General features: G+C 41.6%; 1 protein-coding gene across 5 annotated transcripts in view; it reads right to left on the minus strand.

The window, feature by feature from the left end:
• The window catches only part of LOC132821532 (inactive N-acetylated-alpha-linked acidic dipeptidase-like protein 2), a 973,299-nt gene that overhangs the window by 99,095 nt on the left and 851,381 nt on the right, over positions 1–22,823 (minus strand). For all 5 annotated transcript variants that reach the window (XM_060834141.1, XM_060834143.1, XM_060834142.1 and 2 more), the window contains one exon: positions 3,753–3,848. In XM_060834141.1, coding sequence (XP_060690124.1) covers positions 3,753–3,848 — 96 coding nt within the window. The remainder of the gene's footprint in view (positions 1–3,752; positions 3,849–22,823) is intronic.

Raw genomic sequence — 22,823 nt, forward strand, 5'->3', positions numbered from 1 at the left:
CTTTCAATTGTGAGCAATTTTCTGCTCAAGTCTTGGAATAGATTTTAAATCTGGCAAAGTGTACTCAACACATACGGCTGAAGCTGGCCACATTTTTGGCAAAGTGGCACTTTCATTGATGGGAGGATTTCTCTATGCAAGATCTAAGGACTTTTCTCATGCTTTTGTGCAAAGTCACCTCATTGAACACCTACCATGCCTCTACAGTGCCACTCTCAACTGATGTTAGCCTGTTTTTCCACTCATCAGAATTGGAAATGTTTGCCACTCTTGGAACATCAGCATTCCAGGCACCACATTGGAACCCCACCCAGTCATACATTGATAGTTCAACATTGTACACAGTACAACATAATACACAGCAACCACAAACCAAGACTTTTTACAGTGCAGAGGTGGCATGACTGACATCTCCTTGAATATACAACTGCATATTGCAACAAATAGCACTCTTAAAGCACTAGGCCACACAGTTTACTTGCCATTAGCCACATCCCATCTTACAGCCCTGCCTGTCACTGCTATTCTTTCCACTAAATGCCCATTGCAGCCCAATGACAATAATTAGGTGGTTTTAATGACAATTGATAATGGTTTCATGGTCATCAATAGACTTTTAGCTCCATACTTTATGCTGAATTTGAATTCCACCATCTTCCATGGTGGATTCACCATAAGGTTTCCCCTGGGGTCTTTGAATTTCTACCTCCATGACAAACCATTATGCTACCATCTCTCCTAACTACTTATTAATCATTTGCAAATGTAGAAAATATAAATTGGTCATGGGGATTTCCAGCTGAAAATGTGTTGCTGGTTAAAGCACAGCAGGTTAGGCAGCATCCAAGGAACAGGAAATTCGACGTTTCGGGCCAGAGCCCTTCATCAGGAAGGGGGAGAGGGTGCCAGACAGGCTAAGATAAAAGGTAGGGAGGAGGGACTTGGGGGAGGGGCGATGGAGATGTGATAGGTGGAATGAGGTCAAGGTGAGGGTGATAGGCCGGAGTGGGGTGAGGGTGGAGAGGTCAGGAAGAGGATTGCAGGTTAGGAGGGCGGTGCTGAGTTCAAGGGAATCGACTGAGACAAGGTGGGGGGGAGGGGAAATGAGGAAACTGGAGAAATCCGAGTTCATCCCTTGTGGCTGGAGGGTTCCCAGGCGGAAGATGAGGCGCTCTTCCTCCAACCGTCGTGTTGTTATGTTCTGGCGATGGAGGAGTCCAAGGACCTGCATGTCTTCGGTGGAGTGGGAGGGAGAGTTAAAGTGTTGAGCCACGGGGTGGTTGGGTTATCTGAGTTCATCCCTTGTGGCTGGAGGGTTCCCAGGCGGAAGAGTTTCTCCAGTTTCCTCATTTTCCCTCCCCCCACCTTGTCTCAGTCGATTCCCTTGAACTCAGCACTGCCCTCCTAACCTGCAATCCTCTTCCTGACCTCTCCGCCCCCACCCCACTCTGGCCTATCACCCTCACCTTGACCTCCTTCCACCTATCACATCTCCATCGCCCCTCTCCCAAGTCCCTCCTCCCTACCTTTTATCTTAGCCTGCCTGGTACCCTCTCCTCATTCCTGATGAAGGGCTCTGGCCCGAAACGTCAAATTTCCTGTTCCTTGGATGCTGCCTAACCTGCTGTGCTTTAACCAGCAACACATTTTCAGCTCTGATCTCCAGCATCTGCACACCTCACTTTTTACATGGGGATTTCCAGCAAGGATCCCTGGATAACAATGAAAGGGAAAAGTGTTTCTCTCATGTAGCCCAGGGTATCGGAGCAAATCATGGTGCCTCCACTGCCACTATGCCATCTTAGACGTACTAAGAACACAGAACCGTAAGTGAACTCAAGACCATCCTGATATTTTAAGCTGAATTTCACATCACTTAACTAAGGCAATGTGGAGCAATTTGTTTAATAATGCTTTGTAATAGGAGATAGTGAGGATTGAAGATGCTGGAGAATCAGAGTTGATAGAAGGTGACTCTGGAAACAACACAGCAGGTCGGCAGCATTCAAGGAGCAACGGCAGAACCGTTCTTCAGATCTCGTGAAAGTCTCTCTTCAATCCCACACTGGTCTACAACATTTTTTATAGTGCTGTTCTAAGAATTATTCCAATCCATAATTACGGAATATTTCAGCATTAGCATTTATTTGTAGGTCATTCTATTAGGGATGCAACTGAAGCCTTGTATTTCCATATGTCTAACATTATACAATTCAACAAAGATTACTAGCAGCAGCAGAAATCAGTAAAGCATTACCATACTGAAAATGTATACTATAAGCTTGAAACTACTGATTCACAGACCGGCCAACATTCCTATGGCATCCTATAAGCTGGCAAACGGAATGAAATTAATGACATATATCATCACATGGAATACTTGCCTGTACTTTCATTCTGAGGGGGCCATGATTTCAACCAACAAAGGTAATAATTATTGTCATGTTTTGTGATTTCAGATTACTTTTTTTTATGCAGAAGGTGGTAGGTGCCTGGAATGCATTACCATGGGAGGTGGCAGAAGCAGATATGATAATATTTAAGAGGCATTTGGACAGACACATGAACAGAGGGATTAGAGGGATACAGACTACATGCAGGCAGATAGGATTAATTTAGAATGCCATCATGGTTGGTACAGAAACAGTGGACTGAAGGAAAGTGAGGACTGCAGATGCTGGAGATCAGAGTCAAAAAGTGTGGAGCTGGAAAACTACAGCAGGCCAGTCAGCATCCAAGGAGCAAGAGAATCGACATATCGGGCAGAAGCCCTTCATCAGGACTGAAGGGCCTGTTTCTGTGCCATACTGTTGTATCTTCGGTGTTGCCATGGTGGACATTGATGTGCTATATGCTGGACATGTTCCCACTAAATGAAATTTAACTCCTGATTAAATCCTCGATTAATTTTACAAAACAATGGAGATGACAAATGTATGTTGCAGGTAGGATCCTGCATTGCTGGAGACAATAAAATGAATGTTGTCACTCCCATTACTGTTCACATTCATGCTGCTCTGGCAATGCTATTCAGCTGACAATGGAATCAGATTATTTTAAAAGAGATAAAACTGTAAAACCTAGAAAAAGCAAGGCCATATATTGCTGGAAGAACAGGGAAATACTAGAAGGAGATGTTAGAAAGTTAGTTCTAAGCAGATCAAAGTCACAGGCTGACATCATTTAGAGTAGCCTTATTCATTATTTTATGTCACTGTGCAAAGGCAAATTGCATTGCTTGAAATAATTGAATCTGATTATAACTCTTGTTCTGTATGTTCAACTGATGGGAAATAAAGTACCTCAATGATTAAGTCTCACCTCACGAAGTGTTTATTAAGTTTATCTTGAGAGAAAAATTGAAAGAGTATACATGCAGGAAATGGCAGTGTCTGGTCCTGCTCAAAAGGGGATAGAATTGTAATATTCCTGGATGATGCTATCAAAAAATGGACATTGTAGACTGAGGCCTATACACAAATCACTTCTAGGAGTGAATGACATCATCGAGCCCAAGAAGTGAATTACAAGAGATGTGAGTTTAAACAAAAATTAAACCTTATAATCAAGGAAACAAAAAATTAAGGTGAATGTTCTGGTACTGGTACTCTGCTAATGCCTACAATGAATCTTAGTTATGATGTACCGCTATATTAAAGAAATGAATGCTTTTCAAGTTTATATATAAAGAATCATGAGCACAGATTCAGACCTTAATCTTTTAACTTGTAGAGTATGTGAATCCTTCTCACCTTGGCAATAGTTTCATGAAGGTTAAAGTTGGGATCAAAAGTCTCAACCACTGATGCATCATTCAGCAGAAATGCTTCCGATAGAAATCCTGGCCCCTGTGACAAAGCAAAACCAAATACAGCTGAAATAATGCAATTAATGTGTTTTAATGAGATTTGTATATTATTTGGAATACTTCACATGGTGCTCATTACATATCTTTCCAAATATAGAATATGTTTATGGACAATGGTAAAGTTCAGTAAACAAAACATGTACAGTAACCTGAACATAAGACAGCATCCCAAGGTGCTTGGAGACAGGCAGAGAACCATGACTTGGTGAGATCAGGGTCTAAGGGACCTGATGCAAAATGCTGACAAAGTGGTTTGCACTGCTGCCTCAGAGTGTCATGAATTCAAATTCAATTCCAGCCTCAGCTGACTGTTCCACAGTTCAAAGATGAGGTTAGGTGGATTGGCCCTGCTAAATTGCCTGTAATGTCCAGAGATGTGCTGGCTAAGTTGGTTAGTTATGTGGGCTTATGGGGATAGGATAAGGGTATAGGACTGGGTGGGATGTTCTTCGGAGGGTTGGTGTGGACTTGATGAATCAAATGGTCTCTATCTACACTGCAGGGATTCTATGATTATATGAACTGAAGGCATGAGACCAATGGTGGAACAACTGAACCAGAGGATCTTAAGAGGCTAAAACTAGACTGTGCAGATATCATGGATGTGACTGTAGAAGTTGGAAGGGCATGGAGAGATTTGAAAACATTGATGTGAATTTAAAAATCAAGATGTTGCTAGACTAAGATCCTTTTTAAGTCACTGAACACAGGGAAGGTAAGATAGTAGCAACAAAGTTTTACATCCATTGATAGAGGTCAATAAGCACCATTTTCTACATGGTTCAAGTCTAAGGACCTTGAGTTGAGCTCTGATGCATAAGGACTTATAACATTAACCCGTCCTTCCTCTATCCACAACTACTGCCTGAATTGCTGAGATTTAATCACCATTTCAGATTTATTTCATGATTTCCAGCATCTGCAGAATTTTGCTCTTTTTCTCTGGTCTGCAGAGAATGTACCTTATATTTTGAAATATTACTATCACTATCCTTTGTTTTCTTATTTTTTCCTGAGCATTACTGCTCTTTATCTCACAATTTGCGCTTTTGGATCAAGATGCCACTTTTTGACTTTGTCATTGTCTTAGTGACATTAGTTGGCAAATGGAACACAGCCAGTACATCTCATGTCGCAATAATGGCCCTCATCCACTTTCCATGCAGGATACAACTCAGGCTCATGGTCCTGCAGTCACCAACAAAGATTATGTAATGCAGTTAATTACTGCCATAATAGTGTCAGGCATGTTCAACTCCACTCTAATTGTGTATCTCCTGATGCTAACCCATACTTCCATTCACTGTGATTTTACTGTGCTTCACAAAACTGATCCAACTATGAATAACACGACTTCTTACACTCAAAAGAACTTGAACAACTGATCATGAAAATACTTAAAATGGCTGTCCTGGAAAACAGTAGCCAATAGTCATGCAGGTAGTTTTCAGGTGCAAGAAATTCTTGATGTATCAAGAAGATTGATACTGCATAAATCAAACACAGCTCATCGCTGACCCAACAGTAGAGGCCACTAGCTTCAGTGTCCCTTGTGGGATAATAAACTGCTTTCAACTGAATCCATACAAGGTATGGAAGATGCTGCTATCTGCTCCACAAATGGATGATGAGGGGCTGCTTGGGGTTCTTGGACAAGAGTCTTAGACCATCAACTTGGTCACAATGATCCCTGTAGTAAGAGGCATCTAGTTTCTCAAATTAGCAATTCAGGAGGCCATCAAATGAATACCAATATTCCAATGAGTAATAGGATGAATACTAATTTAGACATCTCATTAACCCATCAGATTAAATTAGTAGCATCTCCCAGCTGTAACAGCAACATTAAAGTAGCAACATCATCACAATGTCAACAATACAATGTGCTGGATGATGTCCCACAAATAAGTCAATGATTTACTTTAGTATTTGTCACGATAGAGAATTTGAGCATCATTGCTTACTGAATTGTTGCATTGCTTTTTCTAAACCTATTTACGTTTTAATGAACCTGAACATTAGTTGATACCCATATGGATAATATTGTTCCGAAAAATAGGGTTAACTCATCTACGTCAGAGTTTACTACAAGAATAAAGTATCACGTAAAAACAAGAATCAAATGATGGCATTCATTGAGTGAGTATGTGCACATTTGCCTGATTAATTGTTTCGAGCCCGGGGGTGTCTCACTATACATCACACTTTCTCTACATCAATCAGTTGGTTTTCATCCTTCTCCGTTTTGCAGAGATGGAGAGTCATTGTGAATATTGCTGTTACAATTTCTGTTATACTGGGATAATGTCTTATAAAGTCCCTTTGCAGTGTATGCCCTTGCATTGTCTTTCGAATATTTCAAATTTTGAGAATATTCCTGGAATCCTGACCACATGATGTGATTCTGCAAATGTCTGCCTTGCTGTAATCTACTTGTCATCTGCATGAACATACAGTCTCTGTTTGTATGTAATTCATCAGCCAAACAGCACCGTGCTGTGGAATCCTTGCTTACAGCTGTCTTTGCTGCAGGACAGCACAAATAATGGGTGAAAATTGCTGATATTCACTAAGGGCTTTTGAGTTACTTTTTACTGCAACATTACTGTACAATAAGATTTGTCACACATGCTTGAGATGAATCAGTTTTAGTTTCACTGACTAGTTCTGACAAAGTCTGAAAGGTATAGTCAGCTTTCAACTGTATTTTGTAATCTCCACAAAAAACATGCCCTTGCAATTTCCAAATTTGACTTTAGAATTAGGAAAATGTTGAACAACACAGAATAATTACGTTATAGATTAAGTATTAATTAGCAACCCGATTATATTTTTAATTTTGAATTAGAAATTCAGCCTCAATCTTCCATGGATTCATGAAAAAAATGCGTTATTTTGAGACTATAAATATATGAAATAAATTAAGGGCAAGCACACAGAGTCTTGTCAATGCTGTGGCTGAATAGAGATAACCATCTCAGTAGCAGTATTGCCTGCAGTAATATATTCATTCACAAAGACACAACACGATAAGGTAATAGCAAGATTTTAAGATGCAAATTTGTGTTAACAACATGCATTTTACATTGAGCCAATTAATCAACAATGTAAGACAATTTACTGTCAATATGCAGATAGGAGATCATGACATAGGATGAAGGACATTTGACCAGCAGTGAATCAAAATTAAACAATTGTGAATCTGCGCTTAGGATAACAATATACACTTCGCTCCTTCATTGAGTGAAATTCAAGGTAAGGCATTTTGAAGAAATTGCATTTTAGGATGAACACAAGGGTATGGATGCTAAAGAAGAATAAAAAGGGAGGCGAGAGAGGAAAGGTTGTGGCATTTTTAGTTAGGGACAACATTGCAGCTTTACTTAGTGAGAATCTTCCTCATCCAGCGAGGTTATATGGGTGGAACTGAGAAATAAGAAAGGAATGATCATCTTGCTGGAATGTATTATATGTCCCCCCAAAAAATCAGCAATAATTTGCGAAGCAAACATATAAGGAGGTCTCAGATATCTACAACAATAATAGGGTTGCAATGGTAGGAGATTTTGACTTTTCAAACATAGACTGGAACTGTCATTTTGTTAAGGGCTTGGATGGGGAGGACTTTGTTCAAAGACAGCACGCTCCTGTTCATGTCAATGGCAAGACTGGTAAGTAGAGAGCATGCTGTATGACGAGGGAAATGGAAGTTCTGGTCAACAAAACGAGGCATATGTCTACAGACAGCTCTGCTCAAGTGAATCCCTATAGGAGTATAAAGGTGGTAGGAGTATACTTGAGAGAGAAATCAGGAGGGTAAAAAGGGACATGAGATAGCTTTGGTGAATAGAGTTAATCAGAATCCAAAGAGATTGTCTAAGCACTTCAGGGCAAAAGGGTAACTAGGGAGAGATTAGGGCCCTTTAAGGATCAATGTGGCCATCTCTGTGTGGAACCCCAGGAGATGGGTAAGATACTAAATGTATATTTTGCATCAGTATTTACTATGGAGGAGAATATGGAAGCTAGTGAACTTGGGGAAATAAATAATCACATCTCGAAAAGAGTTCATATTACAGAGGAGGTGGTGCTGAAGGTCTTATAACACGTAAAGGTAGACAATTCCTCACGCCCTGATCAGATATTTCCCAGAACTTTGTGGGACACAGGAGAAGAAACTGCTGGGTCCTTTGCTGAGATATATTGGATCATCAACAGATATGAGAGAGGTGCCACAAGACTGGAAGTTGGATAATGTGGTGCCATTATTTAAGAAAGGCTATAAGGAAAAGCCAGGGAATGATAGACCGGTGAACCTTAGGTCAGGGGTGGGAAAGTTGTTGGAGGGGATTCTGAGCAACAGGATTTACATACATGTTGGATAGGCATGGACTGATTCGGGCTGGTCAACATAGCTTTGACCATGGGAAATCGTGTCTCACTAACTTGATTCAGTTTTTTGAAGAGGTGACAAAGAAGATTGATGAACAGTAGACTTTATATGGACTTCAAAGTGTTTGACAAGGTTCCACATGGCTGACAGGTAAAGAAGGTTAGATCACAAAATCCAGGGGAAGCTATTGGATTCAAAATTGTCTTGAAGGTAGGAGACAGAGGGTGGTGGTAGAGAGTTGCTTGTCAGACTGGAGGCCTGTGACCAAAGGTATGCTGCAAGGATCAGTGCTGCGTCTCCTGTTTTTTGTCATTTGTATAAATCATTTAGATGTGAATATAGGAGACAGGAAAGGTTTAGAAGGATATGAGTCAAGTGCAGGAGAATGGTGTTAGCATGGATAGATATTTTGGTCGGCATGGACCAGTTTGGGCAAAAGGGCCTGTCTCTGTGCTGTAGGACTTTATGAATCTATAAAATGGTTAGTAAGTTTGTGGATGACACCAAAATTGGTGGTCTAGTGGATAGTGAAGGAGGTGATCTCAGAGTACAACAGGCCCTTGGTCAGATGGGCTAAGTGGCAGACAGAGTTTAATTTAGACAAATCAGAGGTGTTGCATTTTATTAAGGCAAACTGGACAGGAATTACACGGTTAATGGTGTGGTCTTAGGGAATTTTGCCAAACAAAGAGACCTAGGGGAGTAGGTTTATCGTTCCTTTAAAGTGGAATTAGAGGTAGACAGGGTAGTGAAGAAGGGGTTTGGAACACTTGCCTTCATTGGTCAGAACAAGGAGTATAAATTAGATTAGATTCCCTACAATGTGGAAATAGGCGTTTTGGCCCAACAGGAATTGGGGTGTCATATTAAGGTTGTAAAGGACATTGGTGAGATCACTTTTAAAACCTGGTTTACCTCAGCTTATTTTTTTCGAAACAACTTCTTTGTGACAACAGCCAAATCTTTCTTCACTGAAATCCCTTAGAATTTTTCAAAGCAGCTACTCTTAGTTTTGGGACTCTCAAAGAGCACACTTAGTTATAGAGTCATAGAGGTGCACAGCATGGAAACAGACCCTTCCATCCAACTCATCTATGCCGATCAGATATCCTAAATCAATCTAATCCCATTTGTCAGCTCCTGGTACCTATCCCTCCAAACCCTTCCTATTCATATACCCATCCAGATGTCTTTTAAATGTTACAATTGTACCACTCTCCACCACTTCCTCTGGCACCTCATTCTATACCTGCATCACCCTCTACGTGAAAGCTTTGCCCCTTAGGTCCCTTTTAAACCTTTCCCCCCTCACCCTAAACCTACACCCTCTAGTTCTGGACTCCATCACCACAGGGATAAGAACCTGTCTATTTACCCTATTCATGCCCCTCATGATTTTATAAACCTCTATAAGGTCACCCCTCAGCCTCTGACACTCCAGGGAAAACAGTCCCAGTCTTGATTCATTAGAAGCAGCAAAGTAAGAAGCTCTTTGCTGAGAACCTTGCCAGACCCCCTTCACAGTCACAGCAGTGTGACATCAATCCAGCACTGGGGTTAGTGCCACTAAAGTATTTTGGCACACGCAATACTCTCATCCTGGCCATGCAAATGAGCACACTCCTGCTATTTGGCACGTGCTATGTGCCTTCACACTGATGGCAGGGGGGTTGGAAAGGGAATTTTGCAGTACCTGCAGTAACAGAACTGAATCATAGGAGCTGCAGAGCCTGTATCTTTTACTGCAAGCAATACAAAATAGTAATCTTTGCCCAATCTGTTACTTTGCAGAAATTAAACTCAAAGAAATAGACACAACTCTACAGAGTTATGTGACAAAGGAGCTCATTGCAACATGGAGAAATAATCTGGATTATCTAATATCCAGTATTTATTTGTTCATGCCCTTTAATTGCGTTGGCTTACAGCATATCCCTATTACAACAACTCTGTCTTCTAATAAGTTGAAACCAACTGGAAATCAAATGATCTGCATGTTTCAAACACTAGGTTACCTCCGAATGCTCTTTGATTCAGTGCCAGTATTTTTATTGGGAGAAATTGTTTTAGATCCTTTTATAATTTTGACCAAATTCTATATCGCTTTAAATCCCATGGTGTTAATTAATTGTTCATTTGTCTGTCTGCTAAATAAGTTGATCCCCTATAATTACAATCTGGTGCATCCTACTGAGAGCTGATGCTTTTCTAAACCTCATTGCCAATTTTCCCATTTGCTCTTTAGTTCCAAATGACTGTTTTAGATTATATACACTAACAAGACCCCTCTGGGATTATTCATGAGTAATGCTACAGTGTGGTTTCTGAAGCTGCTATTTGACTATTACCTATATATGACATCAGTTTCCTATGATTGAATTGCGGGAAATATATTGCAGGAATATCATATATCACTGACTAAGGTAAAGAATATTACACATCTTACTGAAGGTGTAAATTAGGATTAGTATTTTCATTGCACCCATAATACTGATTTACTCTCACTTCAAAAATCTGATCAAAGATAGAAAGAATGTGGTTTGATTTCCCAGTTTCAAAAAATCTCATTTTGAGAAAATTCCAAGTTGCATAATTCTGTCCAACCTTCCGCGATGGATTTGCAATACTACAATGTTTTTAAATTATTTGTAATTATCATACACATGAAATTTCATCTGTAAAATTACAACATACCCTGCTCATAGAAACTATCAAAAAAATTGAGTGATTTTGTTGGGTGCGTGCTACTTACTGGCTTGAGAATATGACTTTGCTGCAATGGCTGCTTTTTGATTTGTAACTTCCTAATATCTGACGAACAATTATCTTTTGATTCATTTTAACTTAGTCAATGAAACATTCTAACAAAGCAGCACTTTTAATGCAATAGAGGAGGAAAGTGTTCCTATTATAATGCTCCTGCCAATCATGCCACCCCTTTAAGGAATAAGCAACCTTCAAGAAACAGAATTGTGAAATACAAACAAGAAAGTGTCAAATACTACCTCTTATTATTATTATAAATTCTAATATTTCAGTGTAATTAAGTTTTCTTGTCAGCAACATTTGAAGGTTTATTTAGAGACAATATGCAATCATATTTGCAGTTACAATTTAGTTCTTAACATCACCAGATTTATTTATAACTTATGGCCAGATTTTCCAACAGCTAGAGAGTTGTTTCGGCAACTTCCATGATGGCTTCACATTGGGAACACCACGGAATCCATGACGTAACAGAAATTCCACTGGGTAATTTCCTTACACGTATAACCCTTCAAAAGTATCCACTTAAATTGGAGAATTTGGAGGGTTCTGCTTTAGTTAAGTAAATGGTGACCCAGGGGAGTCAAACTATTAAAAATCTAGTCTAACCCCTGAGAAACTGCAGCTCCTCCAGAGTACCTTGGCACCATATCCACCTACTACTCCACTCATCTGCTAATATACTCCTACCTACTTGGCACTGTCATTTTATACTAACCTCACACACTATCTTTTCATAACTCCATGAAATGTTGGACCTATAAATTACAAAATGCTGTAACTAATTGCAATGAAAAAGGAGGGGTTGATTGTCTTCAGCTAATTGTTCTGCACTATGTGGGAGCTGTCAGAACAAACCTGCTCAGAGTCTTGTGTCATAAATGTGGAGCATCCTTCCTTTCTTAAATAAAAAGAGAGGCGTGGCAATCTGTGTGTGATGGCACTCCTCAGAAATTGACCCTGCATGTTTACTCACAATAAACACCCATTGCGATAACAGAGAAATACAAATCAGATGAAGACATACAAATAATTTGTACTTACTTCTTGAAGCACAAATCATCTTGTCTGGATACAATTCTGTTTGTTATACAGGGTAAGAGTTAAACCTTACCCCAATAGATGGAATTGTACAATGAATAAATATTTATGATAGGTATAAGTGAGCAAGAAAAGAACTACTTTTTTGGGAAATTCATGAAGAGAGATTTTCCCTCCTTAAGATCTACCACATAGAAAAGACATCAACATAATTGTTGAGATTACTAACATCCAACACAGCCAAATAAAACCATCACAGCCTCACTGCACAAATACCCAAGCTCTGCACTGAAATGGTAGATAGAAAGCTAATTAAAGGAGGATGCGACAAGCTCATGCTTTAATCATCTGTCTGTCTGTCTCCTGCTCCAGTGTCGGGTCTACAGCACCAAACATTATTGTCATTAGCAATTGAATCCAGTTGGTTCTTTTTAAAGACAAATGTGACAATTAGCACAGCACAACTAATTGTCCATATTCCCTCTGGTAAACTGTGGATTTGTGATTTGAGTGATGACCACAGTCACTATAAGTCAATTGTCATCACTTCTTTCTGATCCCAGCCTTGCTTCTGACACCACAGAGATCATTTGTAGAAACAACTGCAGTAAATGCATTCCTGTGGCAATTAACAGGAATGAGCAGCTTTTTAGAAATATCAGCAGTTGCTATAGTGTTACCAATTTAGTTTCAGTAATGTAGCAGGATGCTATGGCACTTATTATTATGATTACAGAGCTCATTATGAGATAGCTGATAGAGAGAGAGTTTTATTGTTCCTCTCTTTAATAATTGACCTGATTTAATTCAGCAGGTGAGGATTTTAACCACCTCCTTAACGATGAGTCCTCACTCAAACCTCACTTGCCCATCATTGATTCAGTCCTCTTGGGGAACTATAGGTATACGGGTCGTTCTGCCTAAATGCGACCACTTTGTTCCCCTGCAACTTCATACTATAGAAAATTGCATTATGGGAAACTGCTACAGAAAACACACTGTAGAAGATTGCGCTATGGAATACCTACTATATCTGTTCAGCAGAAAGTTTGCAATATGTAAACCACGTGAATGATTCATCAACGCGTTTTGCTGATTCGCGCTGACAAAACACATGTTACAGAAGAACTACCTGTAGTGCAGCCAAGACCAATAGAGATGGGACAATTAGCAGACTCAACTCACAGGAATGTTGATGAGGTTTGGGAATGAGCTGGGGGTTGGAGGTGTTGCAAGGTTTGGTGTGGAGGGGATTTGTCAATAGTTTGGCTGATACTCCTGCAATGTGGCTATGGAACTGAAATGATTAGACCTAAAAACTAAAGCCATCTTTGTGTCCTAAATATTTCCCACAACCAATGGATAGTTGCCCCTCAATTCCCTTTGACTTTCATTTTCATACCTTGCAGACTCAAGTATTGTCTTGCTGACAAGTGTAGGCAACGTCACCTCAGTAGGCTAAAGTGAGGAGTGCAGATGCTGGAAAGCAGAGTCAAGATTAGAGTGGTGCAGGAAAAGCACAGCAGGTCAGGCAGCATCCGTGGAGCAAGAAAACTGCCGTTTCAGGCAAAAGTCCTTCATCAGGAATACCACCTTCTACCTCAGTAGTTCGTAGCTACATTAGTTACTACTCTCTTGCTGATGAATGTAAAGTATATTAAAGAAATTTACCAGCAATAAAACCAAACACAAAGTCAAAATATAGTAATTGTGGAATTTACTTACACAAATTGCAAATCAACTTATATTTGTCTGGTCCATTGTTGGTGAAATACACCCATTAATGGGCATCTATGAATGTTTGCAGTAGGATTTAGGTAGGACAGAACAATTTGATTGCTGACAGGAAACAACTCAATTCATGCTTTATAATTTATTGGCTACTCTTTTTAAATTTTGAAAAACACATTTTAAATTTTCATTGTTCCTCTTGCTCACCCTTGGAGGTGAAGATGACCACAATGATGCTCTGAGCTGGTTTATACAATTCTGGTACATGACTGTTAATATCAATCTGTACCTGAAAGGTTCTGCTGCAAACAGAACAGGATACTGCAGTGAACTGAGTTTTGGCTGAGTTGCTAGCTCAGGACTTTTTCTCCCTGTGCTTTCTTTCTGGCTCCGAGGGGTACTTCGCTTTGATGGAGGCTACATTGTTTTTATTTTATTTCTTATACCTAATGCAGTGATCTTGGATGAGTTTCTATAAGGAATTGAAGTCAACATCAAAACTTCTCAGTGAAGCCTTTGGAGTGTCTTTGTTGTGCTTTCTTTGACAGCTATGAGAGTGCACTCAGGACTCAAACTCTCCACAGCAGATTTGCTTTGGTCAGCGAATCACAGGATTTGACATTCCAGCTATCTGACCAGCCCAACTCAGTTGTGACTGTCTCAGCATCATGTGTGGGTGTTTGGCACAACAGCATAGATGAGGCCCTCAATGTTTGCTATTATATCCTGATATCTGATCTTCATTAGTTTCCAAAAATAAGCTAAAATGAAAATTATTGAGCTTCTTCACATGATCCTGGCTTGTGTGTACTGAGTGGAATGGGTAATACTATTATTCTATTTGGCAAGAATTTATTTTAAGGCTGAAGTTGTCACATGTATTGGAAAACAATTCCATGCTGCTTTGCATGGCTAGCTCTCCATTGACACCAATGCACTCTCATGAGCAAACAGGAGAATCAAAGTCTGTCATTGGAGACTTGTTCTTTGCATAGAGTCATCGCAGATAAAGCAGTCTCCCTTCCACACAATATGATATTTTGATGCCATGTTCATCAGCATGGAGGGCATCGGAAAGCATGACAGAGAAAAATAAGTTAAAGAGATTTGATGCTCGCGTGCAGTCTCGTATAAAGCTATTGAAACAGGGAGTGGATCAGAAGAGTCACCATTATCTAGGACACATGAGCATGCCCTCATGAAACTGTCAAACTGTTGTGAATACTTTTTTCAAGGCAGCCCCAAAATTCCTTACTTCCAAAGGTCATCGCAACTGATGTCAAAGGCCTTAGTCATGTCAACAAACATAGTGTAGAGGCCTTTGTTCCCTTCTTCCCATTTCTCCCACAGTTAGCTAACAGCACACATCAAATAAATAGTTCCTCAGCCTTTTCGAAAGCTTCACTGACTCTCAGGCAGCAGATCCTGTCAAGAAGTTGTACTACGTGGTTGAGAAGGATTCTGGAAAAGGCTTTGCCCATGACTAGAGCGAGAGATTCCTCTATGATTCTCACAAAATTGACGGGTTCCTTTCAACTTCCACAAGAGGACAGTCAAGGTTTCCTAGTGTCCTTGCAGGACTGTTCTCTGCTTCTCTCATAACCTGAAAGAGTTCAGTGAGTTTTTTGTGAGCCAATCACCTTCCACCTTTCAGATCTCAGCTGGGATAACATGACCTCCTGGGGTTTCAGCACTGGACAGGAGCTTGACTGTATTGTTGATTTTAGCAATGTGGAGGGTCAGTGAGTGAACAGTTGATGGCAACCTGTCGCATCCTGTTGATTGTTTATTTATTGATGAATTAATGCCAATTGGGGATGTGGTTAAAGTGCTCAACCCATCTTTCTGGAATTTCAACTTTTACTCTGAGCAATGTTAACCCCGTGGGCATGTATATTGGTGCTGAACTAGTTAACTGGGACCTGTAGACAAATTTCAGAGCACCAAAGAACCTCTTGTTCCCTTCTAAGTTTCAATTGTATCAAAACAGAAATCCCTTTGAAGCCATTAGGGTTAGATACACAGATTATATGAAAATACATGACAATAACTAACTAGTTGTGTTTCAAAATTCAGATTATTTTACACATTAATGCAGAAGAAGGGCTTTTGTTATTTGTTACTTCCTGAAATGGTGTAATTGCTGTGAAACCTTTTTCTAGTCTTGTGATTATTTAGTCATCTGCTACTATTCAATAAATCAGTCTAAGTACTAAGAAACTATAATTTAGAAACAGGTCATTTGGCTCAGCCAGCCTGCTATTTATCCTCCATGTGAGCAGTAGTCTTAATCCCATGTCCCCAGCTGTCACCATGTGTCTTTGATCCTGTTTAGTTAAACCATTTTTGTACTGTCCCTACAGTACCGATATGGGATCTACTTTAACAACTAACTCTGGGAAGCATCTACAGCCTCAAGACCCTTATGGAAAACAGCTTTATTCCCTCTGATATAATATATTTCCTAATTTCTATACTTTGCAATGAGTGGAAATTTGTTCTGTCTGCCTTGTCTTTATAATTTCTAATATCATTATTAAATCTTCCCAGAGGCAAAGACATCTCAAATATTTTCAATTTTCTATTTCTTTGGACAAAGATCCTCTCTACGTCCCATCGATGCCTTCATCTACCCCCAACATGTGGGCGGCACGGTGGCACAGTGGTTAGCACTGCTGCCTCACAGCAGTGAGACCCGGGTTCAGTTCCCGACTCAGGCGACTGACTGTGTGGAGTTTGCACGTTCTCCCCGTGTCTGCGTGGGTTTCCTCCGGGTGCTCCGGTTTCCTCCCACAGTCCAAAGATGTGCGGGTTAGGTGAATTGGCCATGCTAAATTGCCCATAGTGTTAGGTAAGGGGTAAATGTAGGGGTATGGGTGGGTTGCGCTTCGGCGGGTCGGTGTGGACTTGTTGGGCTGAAGGGCCTGTTTCCACACTGTAAGTAATCTAATCTAATCCTCCGGCCGGAGCTCTCCTGCTGGCCTTTTACCTGCACTCGACCCGCTCATTGAGAACTGCAGATGTGACACTGGCTGTCTCAATTTCTCTGCTCACCCACCCCACCGCTTACCATTTCAAACCTATCTCCCTCTGAACTGACTCTCCAATCCAATCCTGACTATGATGTTGTTATCTGGCATACTGAGGGGCTGAGCACCAACTCTCAGATATCTTCTCCTATCTCCCCCTCGACCATGACCCCCACCATTGAACATCTGACTATTTTGTCCACAATGGTCAGTAATATCACTCTCCACTGCCTCCAACCCCATAGTTTCCCAACCCTGCACAACCTGCTTCTACCTTCCTCCCAAAATCCAAACACAGGACTGTACAGATAGACCCATTGTTTCTGCCTGCTTTTGCCCCACAGAACTCACCTCTCCCTATCTCTGTTCTTTTTTCCCACTCCCTTTGTTCAATCACCTCCTACTTACATCCATGATTCTTCCGACCCCTCACGTCAGTTTTCACTCTGCGCACTACAACCACCTCCTCTTTTTCATGGATGCGCGATCCCTTTACAAGTCCATCCCCCACCACGACAGTCTCAAGGCTCTCCACGTCTTCCTGGAAAAAGGGTCTGAACAGTCCCCATCCTCCACCACTCTCCTCTGCCTGGCCAAGCTTGTCCTCACTCTAAACAACTTCTCTCTTAACTCCTCTCAGTTTCTTCAGGTCAAACGTACCCACATGAGCCCCATTTATGCCTGTTTGTCGGAACATTCCTTGTTCCAACCTTACTTGGGCCCCCACCCAGTTTCTCTGGTACGTCAATGACATCATCAGTGCTGCTTCCCTTTCTCATTGGAAAAGTTTATCAATTTCACTTCAAATTTCCAACCCGCCCTCACCTTCACCTGTGTCCCTCTCTGACTCTTCACCACCAATATCCACTACAAATCAACCGACTCCCAGAGTTACCTTGACTATACATCCTCACATCCTGCTTCCTGTAAAGACTCCGTTCCATTCTCCCAGTTTCTATGTCTCTACTGCATCTCGCTGAACGTTGCCAGCTTCTGCATGGTGGCTTCTAAAATGTTCACTTTCTTCCTCAACTGAGGATTCCTTATCACCATGGTTACGGAGTCACAGCACAGTAGAGTCATAGTCATAGAGTCATAGAGATGTACAACCCGTCCATGCCGACCAGATATCCCAACCCAATCTAGTCCCACTTGCTGGCACCCAGCCCATATCCCTCCAAACCCTTCCTATTCATATACCCATCCAAATGCCTTTTAAATGTTGCAATTGTACCAGCCTCCACCACGTCCTCTGGCAGCTCATTCCATACATATACCACCCTCTGTGTGAAATAGTTGCCCCATTGGTCTCTTTTATATCTCTCCCCTCTCAGCCTAAACCTATGCCCTCTAGTTCTGTACTCCCCGACCCCAAGGAAAAGACCTTGCCTATTTACCCTATCCATGATACTTAAGTCCAAATTGTCTATTCCAACTAAGTTTCCCAAACAAAACTAGTCCCACTTGCCTGCATTTGGCCCATATCCCTCTCAATCTTTCTTATTCATGTATTTCTCCAAACATCTTTTAAATGTTGTAGCTGTACCTACATTTACCACTTCCTCTGGCAGTTCATTCCACACACGAAACACCCTCTGTGAGAAAAAGTTGCCCCTCAGGACCCTTTTAGATCTTTCTCCTCTCACTTGAATAATATGCCCACCACTTTTCTCACCCTAGGGAAAAGACCTTTGCAATTCATGTTGTCATCTGCCCTCATGATTTAGTAAACCTCTAAAAGGTCACCCCCAACCCCCTCCGCTCCAGGGAAAAAAGGTCCCAGCCTATCCAGCTTCTCCTTATAACTCAAACACTCCATTCCCGGGCAACATCCAAGTAAATCTTTTCTGAACCCTCTCCAATTTAGTAGCATCCTCCCTATAGGAGGACGATGAGAACTGTACAAAAGTGGCCTCACCAATGTCCTGTACAACCTCAGTATGACATTCTGGCTCCTATACTCAGTGGTTTGAACAATGAAGGCAAGCATGCTAAACACCTTCTTCAACACTCTGTCTGTGATGGAACTTTCAAAGAACAATGAAACTTGAATCCCTAGATTTCTCTGCTCACCAACACTACCCAGGGCCCTGCCATTAACTATTGTTTGCTTTCCCAGAATGCAATACCTTACATTTATCCAAGATAAACTCCATCCGCCACCCCTCAATCCATTGGCCCAGCTGATCAAGATCCTTTTGTAATCTTAGATAAATTCTTCACTGTTGACTACACCATGAATTTCGGTATAATCTGGAAACTTACTAATCACTCCTCCTAAACTATTACCCAAGTCATTTATATAAATGAAGAACAAAAGTGGACCCAGCACTGATCCAACTTCAGTGGAACACTGCTGGTCACAGGCCTCCAGTCTAAAAAAAACAACCATCCACCATCACCTTCTGTCTCCTACCATCAAGCCAATTTTGCATCCAATTCTCCCTGAATCACATGTGATCTAAATTTATTAATTAGTTGACCATGCGGAACCTTGTCAAAGGTTTTGCTCCATGTACACAACGTCTACTGTTCTGCCCTCAATCGTTTTGGTTATGTCTTCAAAAAACTCAACCAATTTTGTGAGACATGATTTTCCATGCATAAAGCCACGCTGACTATCCCTAGTCAGTCCTTGCTTCTCCAAATGCATTGAAATCCTGTCTCTAGGAACCCCTTGAACAACTCACCCACCAGTGACAAACTCATAGGTCTGTAGCTTCCAGGGTTTTCCTGACAGCCTTTCTAAAATAAAGGCTCAACATTACCCACCCTTCAGTTCTCCAAGGCCTTATCCATGGCTGTAGTTGATACAAATATCTCTGCAAAGGGCCCTGCAGTTTCTTCCCTAACTTCTCACACTATCCTGGGATACACCTGATCAGGTCCTGGAGATATATCCATCTTTATGTTTTTTTAAGATCTTCAATACTGTCTCTTCTGTAATGTGGACTGTTTAAGACATCAATACTTTTTTTTCCCTGAGTTCCCTAGCCTCCATTCCTTCTTCACAGTAAATACTGATGTGAAATATTCATTTAGTATCGCTCCTGTCTCCTTTGCTGTAGAGATTTATAAAATCATGAGGGGCATGGATAGGATAAGCAGACAAGCTCTTTTCCCTGGGGTGGGGGAGTCTAGAATTAGAGGGCATAGGTTTAGGGTGAGAGAGGAAAGATATAAAAGGGACCTAAGGGACAAACTTTTCATGTAGAGGGTAGTGCGTGTATGGAATGAGCTGCTAGAGGAAATGTTGGAGGCTGGTAGTATTACAACATTTATAAGGCATCTGGATGGATATATGAATAGGAAGGGTTTAGAGGGATATGGGCCAACTGCTGGCAAATTGGACTTGATTAGGTTGGCACAGACGAGTTGGACCAAAGGGACTGTTCCCATGCTGTACATTTCTGTGACTCTATTTAGAGGACTGCATTGATCTTTAAGGGGCCCTACTCTCTCCCTCGTTGTTCAATGTATTTGTAGAATCTCTTTGGATTATCCTCGTCCTTATCTCATACCCCCTTTTTGCCCTCCTGATTTCCCTCTTAATGTCCCTACATCCCTTATGTTAGAATAGAATAGAATTCCTACAGTGTAGAAACAGGCCATTTGGCCCAACAGGGCCACACCGACCCATTTCTCCTGACTAATGCACCTAACTTACACATACCTGAACACTATTGGCAATTTAGTATGGGCAATTTAGCATGGCCAATTTCACCTAACCTGCACATCTTTGGACTGTGGGAGGATTGTTAGTTGCCATTTCCGAGACTTCCAGTGGGATATCATCATCAGTCACACACTCCCCACCATTGCCTGGTCTGTCTTTCACAGAGGCCATTCCTCCCAGGACGTCTTGGAGCGCTCCTTCTCCACTCCCCACACTACCTTCCCATGCAACCACACTCAAAGTCGTCCACTGCATTTGCTGCTCATCGTGTGGTCTACTCTACATTGGGGAGATGAAACTCAGACTGGGTGACCGCTTCCAGTTGCCTGTAACTTCAAAACACCACTGTTCTCTGGCCAACATTTCTGTCTCAGACTTGCTGCAGTGCTCCAGTGAGACAAGCAGGAGGCTGGAAGAACTCAGCAAGCCAGGCAGCATCTGGAGGTGGAGAAGTCAACGTTTCGGTTGTAATCCTACTTCAGGACTGAGGGTAGGTGTAGGGGATGCTACAGATAAAGAGGGTGGCGGGATCGGGATGGTGAAGTAGGGATAGGTGTAGGCAGGCAGATGGTACGACCTGGTTGGTCAATAGGAGGAATGAATCTGGTAGGTGGCTGAGAGGAGTGGAAGGGAGGGGGATGGGCTGGAAGTGAATTGGGGGAAGGGAAGGGGGCTATTTGAAATTGGAGAACTCAATGTTGAGTCCTCCAGGCTGTAGGCTGCCCAGGTGGAGGATAAAGTGTTGTTCCTCCAATTTGTGGTTTGGTTCGTTGTAGCAATGGAGGAAGCCAAGGATGGTCATGTTGGAAAGGGAATGAAGCTGAGCTCAAGCTTAAAGATCCTGCAACTTTCTGGATTCAATACGGAGTTCAATAATTATAAGGCCATAAGACACAGGAGCAGAAGTTAGACTATTCAGCCCATTGAGGCTGCTCCACTGTTCTAACATGGCTGATACATTTCTCAACCCCATTCTTCGCTTTTATCCTGTAATCCTTGATCCCCTTGTCAATCAAGATCCTATCTATCTCAGCCTTGAATACACTCAATGACCTGGCCTCCATAGCTTTCTGTGGCAATGAATTCCATAGATTCTCCACTTTCTGGCTGAAGACGTTTCTCCTTATCTCCGTTCTACAAGGTGTTCCTTTCACTATAAGGCTGCACTCTTGGGTGCTACTCTCTCCTACTGATACAAACATTTTCCCAACATCTACTCTATCCAGCCCATTCAGCAAGTTTCAATTAGATACCCCCTCATCCTTCTAAACTTCATTGGGTATAGACCCAGAGTCCTCAAACGTTCCTCATATGTTAAACTTTTCATTCCTGGGGCTATTCTTGTGAAGCTTCTCTGAACACGCCCAAGGGAAAGTACGCTCTTCCTGAGATATGGGGCTCAAAACTGTGCATTATACTTCAAACGTGGTCTGACCAGGGCTTGAGCACCATCTCCCCTGTCCTGACACTAACACACTCACACCAGATCTTGTCATTATTTGGACTGGTCACACCCATTGTCAGCTCCTAATGGTCCCCAGTAGCAGCTACTCACTCTCCCAGGCTGATCTCTCCCCATTGCCTTGTCTGCCGAACTGTGTTTTTTCCATGTCTCGTTTACAATATCTTCAACATATGTATCAACCTTTTCCTTCTAAAATCAGTTCTGTGCAACGGTCACTGGACCCAAAAACATTAACTCTGCTTTCTCTCCACAGATGCTGCCAGACTTATTGTGATTTTCCAGCAATATCTGTTTTTGTTTCCGCATTCCAACATCCACAGATCTTTGGTTTTCTGCATTTTTCATAGTAATCGATTAATTTATCCTTATGTATCTGTGCTGTACCTTCTCTACTGCCTAAAACTTTCTTCCAAGATTTGAATGCAAAACTGTCCTCAGCGTTAGCTTCAGTGTGTATGAGCTTTTACATTCGGTACCTCAGCTGGGTCCAGGCAGAAACCGAGGAGCAGTAAAATCGACGTTTTGGGCAAAAGCCCTTCATCAGCCCTTTTTCCTGATGAAGGGCGTTTGCCCAAAACGTCGATTTTACTGCTCCTCGGATGCTGCCTGAACTGCTGCGCTCTTCCAGCACCACTAATCCAGAATCTGGTTTCCAGCATCTGCAGTCATTGTTTTTACCCAGGCAGAAACCTACTGAGTACGTGCAAGTCAGTGTCCAAAGGTGCAATGACGATTGGAATGGCACTTAGCATCCCCTGAGCAAAATGTCCACCTTGATTATCACAATGAGTGGAATGATGAAGGGTTTCTCTAAGAAAAGGCAACAGCTTTCCCTTGGCAGATGCAGGAAACGT

This window comes from Hemiscyllium ocellatum, chromosome 13 (assembly GCF_020745735.1).
Source record: "Hemiscyllium ocellatum isolate sHemOce1 chromosome 13, sHemOce1.pat.X.cur, whole genome shotgun sequence".
NCBI lineage: Eukaryota > Metazoa > Chordata > Chondrichthyes > Orectolobiformes > Hemiscylliidae > Hemiscyllium > Hemiscyllium ocellatum.